Here is a 21,681-nt window from a genome sequence, read left to right as displayed (position 1 = left end):
CTCCCTTTCCCTAAAATCAATTAAAAATATTTAAAAACCTTACCAGTCTTGGTTATTAGGCATTATTATTATTATTATTATTATTATTATTATTATTATATCCTTTATAGAAAGGAAAAAAATATAGGAACTCTCAGGCATCATAAATTACAAGTGGCTGCACTAAAGAACTACCAGTTCTAATTGGGTTACCCAGAGACACGATTCCTCTCTCTTTTGTTAGCAAGAGCATTAAGATTATTTATCTTCTGATCACCCACAATGGTTGATCATACAGAAATCAAGGTTCACTCTAGCTTCAAATGTTCCTAATATTTACAGGCTACACAAAATGAGATAGGTCATATAGACAGAGTCAACTGTTCCACCTACAATAGTAAGTTTGTAGTCTGCTTATATTCTGAAAGCATGCTTCCGTTTAGAACAGCGGTCGCCAACCGGTGGTTCGTGGACCACTGGTGGTCCATGAGGTCCAAAAGGTTGGCGACCACTGGTTTAAGGAAATTTTTGGAGTAGCAGTCCCCAACCAGTGGTCCGTGAACCGCTGGTGGTCCATGAGGTCCAAAAGGTTGGCAACCGCTGGTTTAGAAGGCATGCGATGCTTTCCAATAAAACATCTGTAACAGGTAAAGAGAAAAGCTATTTCATAGGTTGTCTTAACATACAAGGCATGCTCAAAGTTCAGCTTAACTCCATATTCTCCATTTAATTTTAGTAGAGCAAGAAAAACTTATAGAATCATGCCCAAAACCTTACTATGCATAAGCGTTGCTATTACAAAGGATTTAAAAATAAATTTCCCTAAAGAACCACACAAATGCCTATATGCCTAACGCCCAGCAGCAGAGTGCCAGTTTTTCTGCCTTTTGGTGAACTATGGTCTGGCCTTAGTTTTTCAATTGCAATAGAGGTTGTGCTCTGCTAAGACTTCACTCAAACAGCAGCAATGTGCATTCTCTGCACAGTTCTATCATTAGCCCCAAACATGGATGCTGCAATAACTCCCAACTGCAAACTCCTCTCCTACACTACGCTTTCATCTAAATACAAGGAGTGGGTTAAAGAGGCAAACCACACATATTGTAACAACATCGTTGTACATATTTGGCACAGATAAGAACTAACTCAAATCTTACAGGTTAGTCCTCTGGCTCCACGATGATGGTGACTGGGCTGATTTTGCCAGAAGCAGCTGCATCCCCCTGCTGTCACCTGACCTTCCCACAAGCACACCTTCCAAGGAAATGAAGCAGGCCGCCTGAACACCGAAACTTATTTTCAACTACTTTTTCTGTAATTCCCAAGACACAGTAATATCCTCTTATTTTCAAAAGTGCTTAGAGTTCATAGAAAACACTTTCACATATATGATCTCACCTCCAAAATCCTAAAGACAGGCCTTTTTCAGATGAAAGAACTGACTTGCCCAAGGTATTTGAAACTTGTTTTAAAGTTGAGATCTCCAATTTTGGGTCTACTGCTCACTTGTCCACATAGCACAAGACACTCATGTCCACTCACTGCTGCTCATACGTGGAAAGTCAGGGTCCTGTCCTGGCAAGCCCAGAGATTCACTTCTAACTGTGCTGAGAACCCTGAGGGGCAGCACAAAGTACACGTGGTCATGTATCCTAACAGCAAATGCCCAGATGTGCTACAGTTTGATTCTTCCGAAGAGTCAGAGAGCCAATTAGGTATTGACAAATTCAAGAGTATGTCAGAATCTCAGTTTGAGATAAGAGCAAAGCAACCATTCTAAAAATAGCCACCAAAATACAGGCAGAAGATTGCTGTGGGCTCAGAGAAAGGCAGTGGCTCACTTCCTTCCGTACATACCATGCCCTCCCAACCACTTCTGTTTCTTGGCACAACTCATAACCAAGGAAGTTCTCTAAAGCATCTTCCCCTCCCTCCAGACCTAAGCTACTATTGTTTTCCTAGTGATCTTAGTAAAATCCTTTCTCCACCAATCTTAAAGATTGACTTTTCCTAGGAAATGTGGAGAGTCACTTTGAAAACATGAGCCCTGGGTAGAATGTACTTGCCCCCACTTCCATCTACCCCTGCCCTTTCCTGATCTACCACCTGTGCCCTGACCTACCCCTCTCATCCTTCTCCATATCAATCTGTCTGCATCTAGCCCCATTTTTTTTCCCAAACAGGTAGACTGCACAGAATTACTGCCTAACCTGTGATTTCTCTTCTCTACAGCAGTGAAAAATCAAGTTTGGCTAGTGTCCCACTTTGATAGCTTTTAGAGGCTAGATACTTGGGATCCTACATGTAAAATTCTGCAGTCCGTACTTCTGATATGTAGGATTTGCAGGCAATAGAATGTGAGAATCACAAGGGATGTGTCCTGACAAGTCTATGGAATCCCAAATGCACAACACTACCATAGCTTTTAACTTTCCTGATGAAAAGAAGTAATATGTAATTCTAGGAGTGTTATTGTATCTGACCTCCAATAACAGCAGAAGGCCAGCCTGAGAGGCAGAGGTTGGTGTCTGTGAGTGCACTGAATGGTTAATACTTTATCACTTCTGGAAACTAAAGAGTGTGAACGTTAGAGCCATAACTGCAGTGGGTCTCCAGAGACCTGTCCTCCATTCTACCAAAGCCTACTCCTACGGGTCTCCATATAATGGCCGTTGATCTGGAAAAGATAGCAAGGACACATTTCTCTTTATAGAGACAAAACCATGTCAAAGATGTATTCAACTGTGAAGAAACAGAGGGCTGGACTTTCCTAAACCAGGAAAATCTGTTCACTGGACTCGGACAGACTTTACAAATACACTGTGCCACAGAGTGGCCATTAGCCACATGTGGCCGTGGAGTACTTGACATAAAGCTGATCTGAACTGCTGGCATTGTAAAGAAAGCTTGCTTGATTTTGAAGACTTAATATGAAAAAAAGGATGTAAAATATCTCATTTAAAAATACTTAGCACATGGTTGAAATTGAAGTATTTTGGATATACTACTGTAAATAAAACATTACTAAAATTCTTATCACTGATTTCTTTTTACTTTTTTAAGATGCCTCCCAGCAAACTCAAAATTCTAAGTGTGATTGCATTTGTGCTTACAGTCTATTTCTATTGGATGTGTTACTTTACATAAAACCCACAGCTCCTGGAAGGGTTTGCTGCTAGAGAAAGGATGAGCATGCTAATGGTTTGATCTGAGGTCCTCTTTTTAAAAACCAGACTCTTCTTACAGACTGCTCATCAGTTACTGTACAGACCGCCAGCAAACCAAGCTCGCCTCTGGCTCCAGGCTGCCCCACTGGGCAGCTCACACCTGCGTGGGCCTCACCTCCTCTCTGATGAGACAGCAGCTGTGCAAAGCAGCAAGGGTTCGCGGCCCCAAGACTCTACTCTCCTTTACGTATTTGACGTTGCAGTCCTTTAGCCATTTTTAATATCCCCAAATAATACAGAAAAAAAACAACTTACAGGTTTTGAGATGGTGAATCCGCTGCTGGAATGCACAGGTATTTAACCCCCTGTAGAATGATAAAAAATAAAAGATAATACCCAGTATAGAAAAATATTTTAAGGAACTATTTACTAAGGTCAAAAAAATAAAAAAATAAAAAGGAGAAGTTTGTCACTCATCTTTTGTTGCCAAGGAACTGGGGAAAACTCTTTAATTAAGGTTCCTGATTATTTTCCATGACTGTGTACACAAATGTTCATGCTCTGGTTTGGAAACAGCTTGTAGACAGGGGGCATCAAAAAGTGAAACAACTAGGCACTTCCCAGTAAGTGGTAAAAATTCCAGAGCCCTCACCTCAGATGCTCGTTTACATGTTCCACATTTTTATCAATTTTATTTAGGATCCACTGGTAGTAAAAACCTTAACATGATATCTAAAAATTGTAACATTATGGTACGGTTTCTTTATCAAATTTAGTATGAAGAGATTTCAATTTCACTGATGTACCTACATGATAGGAGTTTCTACACAAGGGAAGTAATGTGATTTATTATGTCTCCTTTCCAGAAAAGCAAAACTTATTTAGTAAGCTAACAGGTTTTTTTAAAAAAATAAATAGTTTGAAAAAACAAACTTCATATAAAATTTATTAAAAGTCTATAAAAATTTTTATGTCAATTCATGCTGCATAAAAATCAGGTTAAATTTCAGTTATATTAAATTTTAGTTGTTTCTTCATCAGAAGGACTTAAAGTATAGTTGAAAAGGTCTTCAGTGTCAAGTGAAAATACAAAGACTAGATGTCTCAGCAACCTTGGCTTCATAAAGGCTTAAATGGACCATTTTTAAGCCTCCTCTCCAGTGGCCTGACCTCATGGACTCTTGCCATTGTGTCATGAGAAATAAGTGTCTGGGAATAAATACATCAGTAACTGGAACAAAAACCAATGTAAGAGAGTAAATGAAGGACAAGCATGTAGGACAGTTTAGACAACTATAGTTCCCTCAGCAGACAAAGTCATAAAATAACATCTTCTAGGACTTTTGAAAAGTTTGCAGTTGTTTGTTAAAATTTTACTATTAATTCCTGTCATTAGGAATATCTATGCTGTACTTGCTAATGTAGTCTTGTAAGGAACATCTAAATTTGTGGCTGGCCCAAACCCTGTCACAGCTCCACGTTTTAAAAAAATTATCTATCTATCATCTATCATCTATCTATCTATCTATCTATCTATCTATCTATCTATCAATAATCTATCTATCTATCTATCTATCTATCTATCTATCTATCTATATTTGTATTGATTTCAGAGAGGAAGGGAGAGAGAGATAGAAACATCAATGAGGAGAGAGAATCACTGATCGGTTGCCTCTTGCATACACACCCTCCCCCGCCAACTGGGGATCAAGCTCGCAACCTGGGCATGTGCCCCCACCAAATCAAACCATGATCTCCTGGTTCATAGTCAACACTCAACCTCTGAACCTCACTAGTTGGACTCCACATTTTTTAAAAATCTTCACCTGAGGTCATGTTTATTGATGAGAGAGAGAGAGAGAGAGAGACAGACATTGATAACATTGATTGGTTGCCTCCCTTAAAGATCCCGACTGGGGATTGAACCCAAAACCTAGGTATGTGCCCAGAACGGTAACTGAACCTGCAAACTTTTGGTGCATGGCACAATGTTCCAACCAACTGAGCCAACCCAGCCAGGGAACAGCTCCACGTTTTGATGCTCCCTTACATAGTGAACCCCACTTTCTCAATACAGAGTCCACACCAACTACTTTTTTCATCCTCCTTTGCTTTTAGGGTTCCATCATCTGACAAACCCACACCAGGCAGATTTGGAAACAGGACATGGGAAGAATAGAATGGGTAAAGAGCACCGGCTGGGCAGGTGCAGATGGTGGCAGAGGTGGCAGCAGACCTCACTGGGCCAGTTGTATGATGTGGTCTGGGAATTATTCCGGGAATTTCAGCTGAAATCCTATTTCTCCAGCTCCTCTGAGGAGACCATAAATAAGCTCTCAACAAACCCCTTCCTGCTGACGCGGACTCAGCGTGAAACCTGTTGTCTGCCATGAAAACACAAGAGAATTCCACTTCCTGTCTCCTTTTATGAGAGGCTAGAAAAAAACTCATTTCCCTACTTAGTTCCCAAACATATATTTTTTCCAGCTTTGAGTCAATCATTACATCTCCCAACAAAGGGTCTTTTGGGCCTTGAAGAAGACACGTTTTATCACTGCTTGTCCAGATGGGAGCACTTTATGTGAGATCGCACAGGCTTTAATGCACCAAGGATAAAAATTAAGGATCAGCTGCCAGAAGAAAGCGAACCAGCAGATTATTCCTCCTTCACGTCTTGCGTTGTCGTCCTCAATTGCCCGCTCTGTCTCCTTTCCCTGGACGCAGTGCTGTGCTCTTCTGGAAGGACTGAGACAGTTGTCTGAAGTTCCAAAGCACCTCCAAAATCAGACAGGTATTGGCTCAGTGATTTAAAGGGAAAGAAAATGGGATGGATATTTTACTGTGAAAAAAAGTCATTTCACAGTATAATATCATTTGGCTCCTTCTGTCCATAGAAGCCAAACAAACTTGTTCACGTAGATCACACACTGATCATTTCATACATCCACCACTGAAATGACTCACTTTTTTTTCTTAAAGTGAGAGTTGGCCATGGATCAGGCCCAGAAGCTTGTGAAATTCTTTCCTCCAGACACTTCCTCCAACCTCTTTCAGAATACTTCCAGAGGGACGAGAGGATTTTCAGGTTCCCACCTTCCCTTCCATTGTGATCATCAGTCCGAGCAACATAAATTAATCAAGGACGCTGAGATGGTTCCCCTCACAGAGTGTGAAGATGCTTGCCTGTCATACATGCTGACTGACAGCCACTTGATTCTAAAATCTAAAATCTAGAATCTGAAGTCAGCATAGTCCATATATTGGAGGAAAGAAAAAATGAAGGAAAGGAAGAAAGAGGCAAGAAGTGGAGGCTAAAAAACTCTTAGCTTATTTAGAGCATTAAATGCCAACAGCAATGTGGTTAGAAAGCACTGTGCTTCCTTTAGGCATAATGTACAAGGAAAAGGGGCCAGCCCCACAAGGCAGGAAAATGACAAAGGGGACCCCTTCCTTCCTGAGCTACAGCAGATGAGGGGGACAAGGCAACTTTGGAGGAGGCCACTTTGGTCTGTGGTGTACCCCTCCCCTTCCTTCACTGGCTGGGATTGAGATGCGGCATGTACAGCTTCCCATCTGTGAAGCTTCTAAGGAAGAACACAATAGCTCTGGCCATGAGTTTGGGGATCCCATACTGTTAAGGCAGGACAGAGAAAATATAAAACATAAGGTAGGATCTCTCAAAGATACAACACTAACCTTCCCTGGAATGGTGCCTGACACATAGTAGGTAGGCACTCACTAAATGTCTGTTGATGATGAAAACAAGGCGAAAAACTGCTAACATAAAGATCACACTACAAGAAGTGCAGGGGAAGGAAAACGTTGTCAGGTACCCATGCCTTATCCCTGTGAGCAAGGAAACCAGGCCGGGCCTGCAGCCACGCTGCGCAAGGGCACACTGCATGACTCTGCAGACTCCGATCTCCTGCCTGCCTGCTCCCATGGGACCGGCTAAGATGCATCTCACTGTGATCTACAATGAGAAGGGAACAACCTATGCAAATAAGTAAAGAAAGGAGTCAAAACTGTCGAAATGCTCAGCTGCTTGCCCCCAAGACCATCTATTTATCTTGGCTTAGTCATTAACAAAGCACAGAACGTATCTCTCTTGGAGGCCACAGGCTACAGAACATCAAGTACCTGAAAAAGGCTTTGGATGCCTGCACATGTGTACAGTTCATAGCCGTTAATTACTAATTCAGAAAGCTGCAGGAGTGGGGCAGCACGAAGGATCACAACACCATGAGAAGTCTGGATAAACCTAAAATTATCCTAGTAGCAACAGACCTGGCTCTGCAAATGTGATAAGGAATAGATTTTCCTTTTAATTGGACCTATATAAGACCATTCTCTAGTACTGAGGTCCATAGAGGCAGAGATAAGGGACAGGATGTCCTATGCATGTCTGCAGCTAAATTATGGAAAGTATATCAAACTTAAAGTAAAACAAAAGAATATAAATATTCTAGAACAATCTGAAAAAAATCGTAAGTTCTACAAATAGCAGCATTACCATTAGCATAGCATTTTAGGTATTTACTACTTCACATTACCTCTAATGTTTAAAAAATACATAAAGCTAAAATTGATTATCTCCTTTTTAAAAGAAAATTCTTACTAAATAAATAAAAACTCAGTACTTTCCATGATGTTTCAAAAAGTGGTTGGTGGAAAGCCAATTAATATTAAACTTTTATGGAGCTAATAAATGTCACATTACAAATTTTCAGTTCAGACAGCTGGCCCAAGACTGCACTAAAATACAGAACCTCCCCCGCCCGCCCCGCCCCCCCCCCCTCCCCAAACACACACACCCTCTCAAAAACTGAGTCTATGCATTAAGACTCTCATGATTTCTATGAAGGAAAGAAAGAGCAGCTCCTTTCTTTTGGCAATTTAAGTGGCCTGACATGTTCAGAGCATGGCCTAAGAGGGGGCTAGGGAGAGGATAAAGGCAGAGAATTCTAGAAAAGCTCTTATCTACACTGACCACACGCATAGGGAATATTCATAATACCAAGGAACATACCAACCAGCAGACATAATGTAGAAAAGATTAGGAAAACACAGGACAGTAAGAGTCATGTGAGATCTGCCCAGTAAAACTCTTGGATCAAGTTTTTGTATTGGGCTTTGAAAGAAACATTAGACATCAGTGGCTGAGAGTAGTTTTAGAAAGTATCTCAGAGGCTCTTGAACAAAAGGTTAAAGCTTTCTAAATGCACATTCTCAAAAGTCCTAATATTGTTCAGTTTTCTGTTTCAACAAGCATAGTAACCACCAAAAGTAAGTTTTGGCCTTTGGGCCTGAAACGAAAGAATACACCTAAAATGGTATGCAAGCAAAGACTTCAAAGTAGGGGAAGATTCTGATTTCAGGACTAGTAAAGAGATCAAACTCTCGCTTTTTCAAGTACAATTTCTAAAATTCACTGGTCTTTTCTTTCTGAAACATAGTAAGAGTCATCTCAAGAACCTAGTTGATATTCTACTTTTCAAAGGAAAGATAAAGCCCTTCAAAATCTGTTTCCTCTCTCCCAAGAAAGTTAATGCAAGCTAGTTACAAAATGTAATTATATTCTCTGCAATGACCCATCAAAACCTAAGAGAAAATGTAAGTAGCAGGAGAGGGAGTTTTCAAAGGGCCAGAATCGGGACATCTCGGCAATGGAAGAGTCACTTTAACTGCTAATGACTGGAAACCTTGGTTTGTCATCTTAGCCCATCAAGTGCCAGCAGCAGCATGTGTGTGTACATAGGAGAGGTCCTCTTAGAGAGGTGGCACTTTTTCTTCGACAACCACATTTACGAGATATCAGAATGTTACAATGAATTGGACTTTGCAGTTCCCAAACACAGAACTCTTTATTAAAATTAGTCATCTAACACCCATTAGTGAGTTAAGCAAAATAAACTGGGGACCCTATGAAGAGCTAATTTCACAATACTCTCAACAAAACTGATTACAAAAAAGAAACATTACATTAAAACAAATTTAAATTTGGACTATCCCACACCTGACCAGAAGCAAGACCACAGCTTATACAGTAGTCCCCTCCTTATCTGAGGTTTTGCTTTCTGTGGTTTCAGTTACCTACAGTCAACCACAGTCCAAAAATATTAAATGGAAGATTCCAGAAATAAACAATTCATAAGCCTTTTGTTTTTTTTTAAATTAATTTTCACATTAAAATATTTTTTAGTGTTGACAGTATTACAGATATCTCCCATTTCTCTCCCTTCCCCCCCCCCTCCCATCTCCTTCCTCACCCCCAGGTCTTCATCACCCTATTGCCCATGTCCATGGGCTGTGCATATAAGTATATAAGTTCTTTGGTTTATCTCTTCTTGTCCCCCTAACCCAGTCATTGGCAAACTGTGGCTCACGAGCCACATGCGGCTCTTTGGCCCCTCGAGTGTGGCTCTTCCATAAAATACCGACTTCTGCGCATGGGCCACGAAGTTTCAATAGCACTGTACGTGCACGCCTGCACGTGGTATTTTGTGGAAGAGCCACACTCAAGGGGGCAAAGAGCTGCATGTGGCTCATGAGCTGCAGTTTGCCAACCACTGCCATAACTCTACATGGAGGTATGTCAGTCTGTTCCACACCTCCATCAATTCATAAGCTTTAAATTGCATGCCATTCTGAGTAGCATGATGACATCTTGCCTGTCCACTACATCCCACCTGGGATGCAAATCATCCCTTCATCCATTCATGCTGTGGATGCTCCCCACCCTTCAGGCGCTTGATAGCTGTTTAGGTTATCAGATCACCTGTCAAGGAATCGCAGTGCTTGTGCTCAATTCACCCTTATTTTACTTCATAATGGCCCCAAAGTGCAACAGGAGTGATGCTAGAAATTTGATTATGTCGAGGAGAAGCCCTACAGTATATGTGTGGATGGGACAAAAACATATCTCATATATATATATATATTGGGTTCTGTACAATCCAGGGTTTCAGGTATCCATTGGAGGTCATGGAACGTATCCTCCTAGGATAAGTATATTATTACAAAAACAAAAGTCTTTCCCCCTTGAGACAACTACTCTTTGCACTTTATTTCATTGTGGTAAATTATACATAACATATATAAAATACACAAAACATTTTAGCCATTTTTAATAGTTCAGTGGCTTAAGTATATTTACATTTATATCTCCATCCATTCCCCCCAAATTTTTCATTTTCCCAAATGGAAATTCTGTACCCATTAAACACCAACCCCATATTCTCCTTCCCCCACCTCCTGGACACCCCTTCTACTTTTCTGTCTCTATGAATTTGACTACTCCTGGAATTTTATATAAACCTAAAGGTAATTTGACCCTGAAAAAAATAATCTGGCCACACTTGTGAAGAACCCAGAGAGGGCAATCACCAACTTGAACTTGCTTTCGAATGCAGAGGCTGGACTGGATGACCAGTCTTCTTTATCGAGGCCCCTCTTTGCAGAGTGCACGCTCCAGAGCAAGCATGTGGACATTCCCACCCAGTTTACAGATATGGAAATATGGAAGCCAAACCCAATACCTGGCATGTGCATTTTGATTATTATTTCTGAATTTAAGACTTTTCACATAGCCAATAACATTTTAAGGGGGAAAAGTAGAATACAAAAGTATACCCATAGAAAGATTACATCTGCAAAAACTTACATATACCTGTTGACTAAGAACTGGAAGTTAGCATAAAAAACAAAACCAGGTAAGGTCCCAGGGGTGAGATTCTTGGCCATCTTTTTTAACTATTTGTACTGTAACAAAAGTCTCACATAAATAATTGTAGAAAATGAGCAGAGGATAAACACAGTCCTTTAGCTATGCAACATAATTCATGTTTTAAGTCCAGGTTTTAAACTGAAGATGAATTTTCTTACAGTACCTATTTGCCACTGATTCTTCCTGCACCTGCTAAGTTTAGGAAACACTACTACAAATAACAACTTCCAAGAACTCTGTGGTGCCTGATAGGTTGAGGAGGGGTGGTAAGGTCAGAGTGGAGAGACAAGATTTAGCCCTTGGTTTGATTTTGTGAGAAAAAAATGCAAATGAGAAACCTCTAACACCTGTTGACTTCTTTCAGGTTAGTCAAATAATGACATATATTTGACTTGTCAGATCAACAGATGAGGACCCAAATGCTTATTTTTGCTCAAGCTATTTCAATGAAAGGCTAACGTGGGCACAGCCAGCACATCCGATTTCCTCGAGCCAATAAGGGTGGGTTATGGGAAGATAGCGAGGGAGGCTCACGCCAGCTCAAACCCACCACCGCAAGCCCTCTTCTGTGATTTCAGTTCTGTCTGAGGACTGGCTAGTGTACTCAATGTGACTCATGAGGAAAGCAGGGCCAGTTTCAACAGTGTCTCCAAACCAAGTAATGGCACAGTATTACTTAATTAATGTTAATGCTAAATGACCATATAAAAATTATCGTGAATGAAAACCCATGCTTAGGAATTATCAGGAGAAATCAGCAGTAGAAACTTCAGGAGTATTCCACAGGTACCCCTTGTAAAACATACAAAGGTACATTTTCATCTGGTCATAACTAGGCTGCTAAAAAAGAGTCCAGTGGGTCCTTCCTGTTTGCAAAATGAAGAAGACCCTCTCCAAAGTCCTGCAATACTGACCCGCAGCTTACCCTGCTACTTTCCCCAGCTCTCTAGGCATCCTGGCCTACTTGTGAGTCTCCCCAAATGTCTTGTACTTTCCTGCCCCCCTCCCCGGGTTCCTGTGGTCACTTCTCTCTGGAATACTCTTCTCCTGCAGGACTCCTCCCAGTGGCACTTCCTCAGGAAAACCTCCCAGATGTAACCCACTGCCTCTGCAGAGGCTTCCCCCTCCTCCCTCTCCCCTCCTTTCCTTGGACTCACTCCAGCTCCCTGTTCTAAGTGCCCATAGCACACACCACCCACGAAGCCAGCACAAAGGCACTAGGGGGGACCAGCACATAGGACAACGACTGCTCGTAAATGGTCTCTCCCATTAGATCTCCAATCCCTTCAGTGCATAGATCCTATCTTAGCCATCTTTCTTTCAATATTCTAGCACCTCTCTCTTCAAAGATCACCAATAAATGCTGTGAAGTAAAGGAAGGAATACATGGGAAGGGAGGCCCACTATTACAATTTTAAGCACAGGGACACCAATCCAGGCTGGGCAGAGGAGCACTATTCCCAGGCTGGACAGAGGCACCTGGGCCATGGTCCAGTGCAGGCAGGCGGGCAGGACAGCTTCAAGTAGTCACACACAAAAGGCTAGGCCTCCATCTTCAGTTTTCTATATGCTCTAAATGGTCTCAGCAGGATACTGTAACTGGTCTCATTAACAAAGGAAAGTTATAACTAAGGTGAAAGCAGGCAAAATGCTCAGAAATTTCCAGGACTTGCATTAAATTGTGGAGTAAATGGCTCCAAGCTTTGGACCCAACACATGCTCCTGGAAGATACTGGCCCAGTCACTGAGGTCTGTCCCAGCTATACTCCATCCACCTGGCTGTGAGGACCAGAGCTGGCAAATTGAGGCCCCTATTTATTGGGACCCAGCCACATCTGCTCACTGACATATTATCTCGAGCTCCTTTCACACTACAGGGGACAAGGATACCATCACAGAAACCTCAGGGCACACAAAGCCCAACATATTATTGCCCTTGATAGAAAAAGTGTGCCAATCCCTGGTCTAGACAGTGACACTTCACGAAGTCATTTTGCTGACTGGAGTCATTCTGTGCATATTTTTCCTTGACATTTAAACATCTGATACAGCATGCCATGTCCTTAGGACTGCAACTTTTAATCATCAATTGTGCTCAATTCTCTTCCTACTCTGTGAGAGAAAGAGACGAGGGGTTTTCCTCTAATATAGGACTGGTTAAACACGGACACTAGATGCGATATATTGAGAGAAGTTGGTGGGTGCTAAGTAAATTGTGGAAGGCGAACTGTTGTCAGTGGCCTCCACCATGATGGCAGTCCTTCGTTACCTGCAAACGTGGCACCTCACACACCAGGCACAGAAGGCCACAAGCAGACGAGCCAGAGGAACTAGTGTAGAGCCACGCGCACTCTCCCAGAGGTCTGAGACCTGGACAAGTGCACCTGTCCTAGCTGTCCTCACCTTCTTGGCAAGGTAAATGGTTTTCCTTCTCCAGTCAGCCCTCTACCCGGACAGCAGCATGACACTGAAACACTGTAGTCTCACAGATTGCTAAGCCAACCAGGTGGCAGACTCCCTCACTATCACAAAATGACAGATCCATAGCAGGGCAAGTGTCGACTTAGAAGACGACCACTGTCTTTAGGCTTACACACAACTCATAGCACTTAAGGTTTTTCTAAATAAAATTTGTGATCCTTTGGGCCTAATGTCACATCCTCCATGTGGGATCAGACCCTAGAACTGGTTTCTAGAAAGAAGCAAACACTGACATAGAGCAGGGAGCTGCCCGAGAGAGCTGGCCAGTCCGACATGGGTAGGCACACAATGTGCACAGGGTAGATGTCATAAAGGCACCTGTGTGAGCCACCAAGAGGGGTTACCAAGCTCAGAGTTGGTACAGAGAAGCAAAGCAGAGAACAGCAACTCTCCATTTCCCCTGAATATGAGGGAGCCTGGACCTCTATACCCAGGTGAGGTGGGTAATTAGAGATTGCACTCAATCCCTACATTTTCTATGTCCCAAAAGCAACAGGGGAGGGGAGCATCTTCTCTGCTCTGCTCTGAGTGCTGGCTGGTCAGTGTTCCAGGGCCTTCCTTCAAAGGGCAGCACTTCACCAAGTCTTCTCTCTCCATGGCTGCCATTGAAAGCAGTCCAATGGGCTATTTTTACTCTGACAGCTGCATCCTCTTGCACTGCGTACAGAAGGAAGTCCCAGGCCACCTTGGTTAGAGCCTGTGCGAGGGGAACTCACAAGGGGAGAGAGAGAGAGAGAGAGAGAGAGAGAGAGAGAGAGAGAGCGAGCATGGGCCACCAAGTAGCCAGAGGCCTCTCACTTGAGTCAGCAGGACCTTGAGGTGACTGGGTGACGCCATTCACCACAATCCCACTGCAAATGCAGGAGCAGCAGCAAGAGAGGCTCCGTCAGAAGAGGGGGGAGGCCTCGCTTGGAGAATATTTAAAAAAATCAAATGCGCCCTAACCAGTTTGGCTCAGTGGATAGAGCATAGGCCTGCGGACTAAAGGGTCCCAGGTTCGATTCCGGTCAAGGGCATGTACCTTGGTTGCGGGCACATCGCCAGTAGGAGGTGTGCAGGAGGCAGCTGATCTATGTTTCTCTCTCATCTATGTTTCTAACTCTCTATACCTCTCCCTTCCTCTCTGTAAAAAAAATCAATAAAATATATTTTTAAAAAAAATAATCCTTGAGATGTGATGCTCTCTACTCTTAAAAAAAATTAAAAAATCAAATGCTTGAAAACATTCTTACTTTGTTAGCTATGAGATTTATTTTGTCTTTAGAGTGTAGGCTCAGGGTGTTAAATAATGCAGTTTAAGTTAGCAATCATTTGCAGTAGATCTGAAGCTTCCTCCTGCTTGGGTGTGGTAGGGCTGGTTTCTGTGACAAGTTATTTCATTAAATAGTAAATTCAAGTCGGACCATTCTCACCATTGCTAGACCTTGACCACTTGCTCTAAAGGCCAGTACACTTGAAAACAGTCTCTAAGATCCTCTGCTTAGGAAAAGTTTCCAAGACCGGTGGCTCAACTTCAGATGCCTCACACCATGTCAGAAAAGTGGTCCCTTTGCAGTCATTAATAAAATAATAAAGGGATGACCTGTGGCAGCTTTCCCACTTGTCCTCTCCTTTCTCTGGCAGGTGGCTGTGTGTCTTGCTTAATAGACTTAATAAATTTTCTCCCTTTAGTTGGGGAAAAGTCTGAGAAGCAAATAAGCATGTCCACAAGCTGACCTTCAAAGGACAGAGGCTGTAGTCCAGACTCAGGCACGCACTCCTTCCCTTCTCCCCATGCTGGGAGCAGGTGTGGCCTGCATTTTCTGATGCCCTGCTCAATAATGAATGCTGACATTTGACACCTATACTAGTTGTGGTTATAGCTGAGAGGAGATAAATAATTTCTCAGTTCAAACCTGGTTCAACACTGAGCTGGGCCCCAGCACACAAAGTTCTCCAAACATCCCAGGAGTCAGAAATAGCGAGGGGCACATTTCAAGGCACAGTGTGGGCATGACCTGCTCATGCAGCCGGCACCAAGGTGATGATACTAGCTGGGTGCACTGCTTTGCTCATGGCTTTTAAAATCAGGCTGATCACTTCCCCTGCAGGTGTAGCAGCACACAGTCCACCTGGAGTCCCTGCCAGCAATGCATTATTACAAGCACCTGAAAACGGCAAACTTGCTTAAAGTATACTTCAGTACACCAGGCCACCTCTAAGTCATTATTTTTCTTGTGGCTACAAACAATGATGGTACCGAGAGCCATGAACCAGCTTTGGGTCCTAACCAAGCAACCATTTGTTACTTCTCAAATGTCTGACTACCGGTGGAAGGGCCTCACCAAGGTGCCTGCCAGCAACCCTCTGCATGCCATTACCACCAGGATACCCAGGGCCCCCTCCATGGATACTCGCCTTGGTTCTTCCCTTGACACTAAGTATCTCCTCCCTTATAAACTCCTTGGAAAATTGCACCCCTCTTAAAGCTTTCCAGATATGCTCTGATGTCACTTCCTCTGTCCAAAGCACTGAACATGGCCAAGCAAGAGAGACTTCTTGTTAAGAGTTAGTTGCCAAAGAACTGCAGAATATCTGCCCAGAGCTTCTCCTCTCCAACCACTCTGTGCTCTGGGTGCCCCTGCAGGAAACAACAAGGACTAGACTCAACATAATTGAGACTAACTAGAACCATAAAAGGGTATGGCCTTCGGAATAATCCATATGTCTCCACCACACAACATATGGGGTCCTGTGCTCTGAATGCTATGGCACCACTTAAAGCCAGATGCTTCACCCTCCCTGCATTCTGTTCATTTTCTACCCTCCTGGTCATGCTGTAGGAGCATTTCTTGCATGGTTTTATTCAACCTCAATGGCATAGCTGAGGATGCTGAAATCATCTCCAGCCTAGATCGCTCACCTGAGCCCTGCACATGCATTTTTATCTCATTGGGAATATCACATGAGCATCTCATCCAGAAGTGAGCTTGGTCCTTTTTCAACTCTGTCTCCACCTCCTGGAGCTATAACATCCATTGGTGGCACAAGCTGTCCTTTCAATCCTCAAAGCTGTGACCTCAGGCATCCTTAACATCTACCCTGCTTCACTCCCCACATTTAACCCGCAAACAATTCCTATTTTCCACTTGAGAAATGGCTTCCTATATTTTGAAGCTGTTTTATAAGGCAACCCCAAGTTCCCCTTATTTCAATTATTTTCTTTTGCTTTCAATTCTGATAAAATTACTGCTATGCCACCTTTCCTTGGGTTCATGTGTGCTAGAAAATCTTTTTCCATCCTTTGATTTTCAACTTTGTGGAAATGACTTCTAGGAAAAAAATCCCATTCCCCAGTACCTCAGTTCAAACCCTCACCACTTATAACCAGGGGTACTGTAAGAGCTTCCCAATAGCTTGCCTGATACCAATTTCCCTCACTCTATCTCTTTCCCTAGCCAAACCCTGGAAGAGAAATCCAAAGTATGACACTTGACTTTGTTTAAAAATCTTTGCTAAGTCTCTGCTTTGCACAATACAGAACTCCACTTGACAAATGAAACCCTTCCGAATCTGCTGTGGGACTCCCTTCCCAGCCTGGCCACTCTACAGACCTACTCCCCTGGGCCTCAATGAGTCCCAGAACATACCTTACCTCTGCACGCCTGCACTGCTGCATGCCCTGTGCTCGCCCGCACACGTGTGCTTTACTACCCGGGAGCCCATGTTCCACTCCAACTGTTCCTGCTCACCATTACTACTTGGAAAACCTCTGTTATCCTATATCCTTAGGATGCCACCAAACTGTCAACTCCTTGGCAAAGCCTGGCTGGCCTCACAGGTGAGCCATTTTCTCCTGGGTGCCTCAGGGACCCTCCCTATGTGATGTAGTGCAACTCTACACTGTTGTAAGGACTTCTGTGCCTGTCCCTTCTTAATGCTGGGCCCATCTTACCTCTCTTTGTATTTTATTCTTAATCCCTGCTACAAGGCAGTTATTCAATAAAACATTTTCTGAATTTGAGGGAATAGCTCCCAACTTAACTAAAAGGAGAAATGAAGATGGCACCGCTGTCACCCCAGCCAACTGGAGCTGCCTCCTTCTGACTGTCACCGAGGGGCTACCTTTTCTATTCTATAAGCAGGTGACCTGCACATTCCCAGTGGCTCTGGGCTTATTTCTCCTTCCTGGAAGGGTTCCTCCTGAGACACAGCTCCCTACTGAACCAAACCATTCTAGTCCTAGGAGGCTGCCTCAACACCCCTCTTTACGAAGTCTCTCCCATCCCTCCAGCCCATGGGCATGAGGGTCTTGTATAAACCGACAGAACCTCCATATCATCCATACTGAGCAATGCAGCACTTTCTGGCAGTCTAGTTGCCATTGTCAATGCCTACTACCACTCCAGCTGTGGCCCAGAGGACAGCTCATGTAGGACCTGGGTTTGGAGGTCCTGTTATTCCTGCCACTGGCATATTCTCTGTTGAGGACTGGGAGGGATGCAAACTAGGTAAGCCCATTCTGGGAACACAGCACCTCGCACACAATGTGCTTGGTACTTGGTCACACAGGGAATCAGGAGAGGTGGGCCAGAAGGGGGCTCAGTAAGAAATGCTCAAGAAACTGGGACCCGATTTAGAGAACCAGTCTGGAAACAGTCCTGAGACTGTTTCTCGATTTAGAGAAACAGTCTGAGGAAGTCTTCAGGTGTGTGAAGACACTGGTCAGTAAGTATGAGTACTACAGAGAAGTCCCTAGCTGATGTACAGGGGCTCTAGAAAGTGAGGCACAGGAAGCTTAACACAGATCTCTGTCATTCAGAGACAAACAACAATTCCTCTCTAGAATCCAGGAAGTACTAGAAGATTTCAAGCCCCTTCTAGTCCATTCGGGCTTTAGAACTCCACTTGCAAGTCAGCTTGTCACCAAGGAAGAGGTCAGCAGCCAGCTGGAGCTGCCTTTTGCACTTGACTGTCCCCATACAAGGAGATCAGACACCACTTGACTCGAGAAAGAGCAATTACTAGACAGTTTTCGATACCTACCATAATCATTTCTATTTGAGTCATTTCTATTTAAGTCTGAGGTTGGCTTCAAACAAATTTACCTCAACACAGGAAAGCTGCTGCAAGCCTTTGGTATAGTGGGTACCACTGATATTTGGACAGCATCAAAGAATTTCCTAGAGAGGTGAAAACAACTGAGGCTCACTGGAAACAGCTGTCAATCTGAAAACCATTCCAGGCCCAACAATGGTTTGTTTCCAAAGGTCCTGTACTCATCAGTGATCTGACTGTGGTATTTTTTGCAATGCCAACATACTGAAATCATCTACACTGGAAACAATGGCCAATCCAAATAGGAAATCTTGCCCAATGCTTCAAATTACATAACAAGGGGAATTATGAATCCTAAAAAAGGTCAGAAACTCTTTTAACTGAATCAAGTAGAAACAGAACATAATTGATATTGAAAATGAAACCTGTACGTTTCAAATCTGTGTTTTGGACTATCTTCTCCTTTTAAAGATTAAGGTGACTGAAATGACCTGAATGACCCAGATGTAGCTTGTTTGATGTCACACATTCACACATGAATCCATGGAAAACACTGTTATCAAACACAGAATCCATTCCAGCCAAGCAATCTACCTGTCATTATTTCTTTTATTTTATTGAATTTATTGTTCATTTTTAAGAAAATCAATTACACAGTAACATGACAATTCCAAATTGTTCACAAAAAGTGATAATTAAGTTCTATTACCTGTCATTATTACCAAGAGTGTGGCCACCCACCTGCCTGTGTTCCTGCCCTACCTTTCTTCATTAAAAAACATACTATGAAGATACTCCCATTATAAAAAATAAATAATAATAGAGAAAAAAGTGAAACTCATCCTCATCACTCTCCTCTCCTATCCCACTTCTTTTCACCATTCTTAGTTTGACATAGTCCTTTCAAACCCTTATGTGTGTGCATTTACACACTTATATGACATCAGAAATATATAATTGATACTTCATTTTACTTAAGTGGGATCATATTGTAGATATTATTGTACAATTTGCTTCTTTTGTGTAACAGTTGATCTTTTTCTGTGCACACACATAAACCTCCTCTTCTTTTTGAACTGCTGCAGAGTATTTCTTAATATGGGCATATCATAACTGACCACTAGTTTCTGCTGTGTGTGTGTGTGTGTGTGTGTGTGTGTGTGTGTGTGTGTGTGTGTTTGGGGGGGGGGGCAGTCTTTTGCTATTACAAACAGAGCTGCAGGGAACACCCTGGCCCATCCCTATGTATATGAGACAAGACACCTGGCTTATGCCAGGGGAAATGTAGCCTCAGTTCCTGTGACCTGAAGGTCATGGACAGGGTGGACCCAGGGTTCTGAGAGCTGTGGGCTTTTGTGGTCACCAGCCAGAAAGGCACAGCTGGGGTGAGGCCCTGCAGTCTGACTGAGTGGCCACCAGAGAAGGACGACAGGTGACAAGGCTCTTCCTCATGAGCCAGAACACTGCCCCTGTGCCTGGAATGTTCTCTCAGCTTTTCATGATCTGGCCAAATGCTCCCTGAAATCTGAGACAACATTTCAACCAGCTCTGCCTCTACCTTAAGCATGCTGTCTTGGCTGTGGAAACCCTTAGAAGTTATTATTTACTGACTGTGTTGTTGATGGACTGTCCTTCTTGTATAACCAAACTTCTAATGCAAACCAAAGGCAGCTGAAGGACCCTTATGAGATCAATCAGAAAGTCACAGACGTTTCACAGGGGATTCTCTATTATAATAACTTAGGAAGAGGTAATCATGAACTATAGGCCATAAGAGCTCTGTAGAACAGGACATCTAGACCTGCCAATGCTCATAAGCTGCACTGAATTGACCAGACCCTCTGGCTTCACAAATTACTTGTGATTAATAAATCATTCTTGTACAGCTTTTCCTTCAACCCTCAGCCACGCCCAATAAGCCACAAATCACCAGACAGGATGCCTCACTTTGGAATGGAGCTGAAAATGCATGTGGCTTCTACTCTCGGCAAGCACCTGAAGAGGGCCCTGTGAAGCAGCCAGGCTGCGTGCTGGAGGAGAACAAAGAGGCCCAGCACAGCACCTGCTGCAGCGGGCCTGTGACCAGCTCCAGAGCCCGGGCAGAGGTGGCAAAGGGCTAGATCAGCAAACAGAGGTCAAGCAGCTATTTTGACATATTAAAGAAGCTGTCACAGAGCGCACACAATTCACAACCCAACCAAGAGTACAGACCCAAAATACTGTAGAAAGGGGACGACGCCCTGAGGTTGGAGGGCACTGGGAGAGCTGGCTGAGCTCTGAGGGGAGGGGAACACTTGGGCAGGCAGGGCAAGGGTGGGAGAAAAGTGCACAATGAAGCACAGTTTCTTATTATTCAATGCCTTTGGAAAGCTGGGCTTGGGCTTGTCTTACATTTGGGGAGCCCCCCCAAAAAACAGATGGGGTTGGTCACCAGGCACACATGTAGCAGGGGAATGAGGTCCTTCCAGGAACCCTCAGTCCCTCAGCACCACTGTCTAAGCAGACTGAATACCTGACATTGGTGAGTTCCCTCATAAATAAACAGGTGAGCAAAACAGCAGTACTGACATATAGATAACAGTAAATATCAGAATCAGAAGGGGCCACCTGCAAACAAACTATCAAAAGAAAATTCTGAGCCTAGACACCTCAAAAAAGAATGTTTTTAGTATTAAAGGAAATACAAAACAGAATCACCAGGAATAAATGTCTGCCTATGGAAACATCTTATTCTTAAAAAAATTATATAAAAAACTGCAGCTTACATGGTTAAAAATATAAAATTCACAACTTAAAGTGAAAAAAAAAATATATCCAAGCTGAATTTAAGCTTAAAAAAACCTATCTGGCCCTAGCCGGTTTGGGTCAGTGGATAGAGCGTTGGCCTGCAGACTGAAGGGTCTCGGGTTTGATTCCGGTCAAGGGCACATGCCTGAGTTATGGGCTTGGTCCCCAGTAGGGGGTATGCAGGGGGCAGCCAATCAATGAGTCTCTCTCATCATTGATGTTTCTAGCTCTCCCTCCCTCTCCCTTCCTCTCTGAAATCAATAAAAATAAACAAAACAAACCTATCTGGTAGACATACAATGTCTGGTTTAAATACAGGGGGGTAAACTATTCCACACATGAATGCATGGGAAACCCTGTTACCAAACTATATTTTTTCTATTTAATACTAAAATGTACGTTATTTAAAAATTAAAATTCTTTGGACTATCAGCCCAGTGAAGGAATGAGAATACCTTTTAAAGCATTTTTATTAATAGTGAAAAATAGTTTTGTTTCCTGCAG

General features: G+C 43.1%; 1 protein-coding gene across 7 annotated transcripts in view; it reads right to left on the bottom strand.

Moving 5' to 3' along the window:
• DUSP22 (dual specificity phosphatase 22) overlaps window positions 1-21,681 on the bottom strand; it is a 61,022-nt gene that overhangs the window by 11,339 nt on the left and 28,002 nt on the right. For all 7 annotated transcript variants that reach the window (XM_059688394.1, XM_059688393.1, XM_059688392.1 and 4 more), the window contains one exon: window positions 3,462-3,511. In XM_059688394.1, the coding sequence (XP_059544377.1) occupies window positions 3,462-3,511 (50 nt within the window). The remainder of the gene's footprint in view (window positions 1-3,461; window positions 3,512-21,681) is intronic.

Source organism: Myotis daubentonii, chromosome 3 (assembly GCF_963259705.1).
Source record: "Myotis daubentonii chromosome 3, mMyoDau2.1, whole genome shotgun sequence".
NCBI lineage: Eukaryota > Metazoa > Chordata > Mammalia > Chiroptera > Vespertilionidae > Myotis > Myotis daubentonii.
The sequence above is the reverse complement of the archived record's forward strand: the minus strand, read 5'-3'. Positions and strand labels throughout refer to the sequence as shown.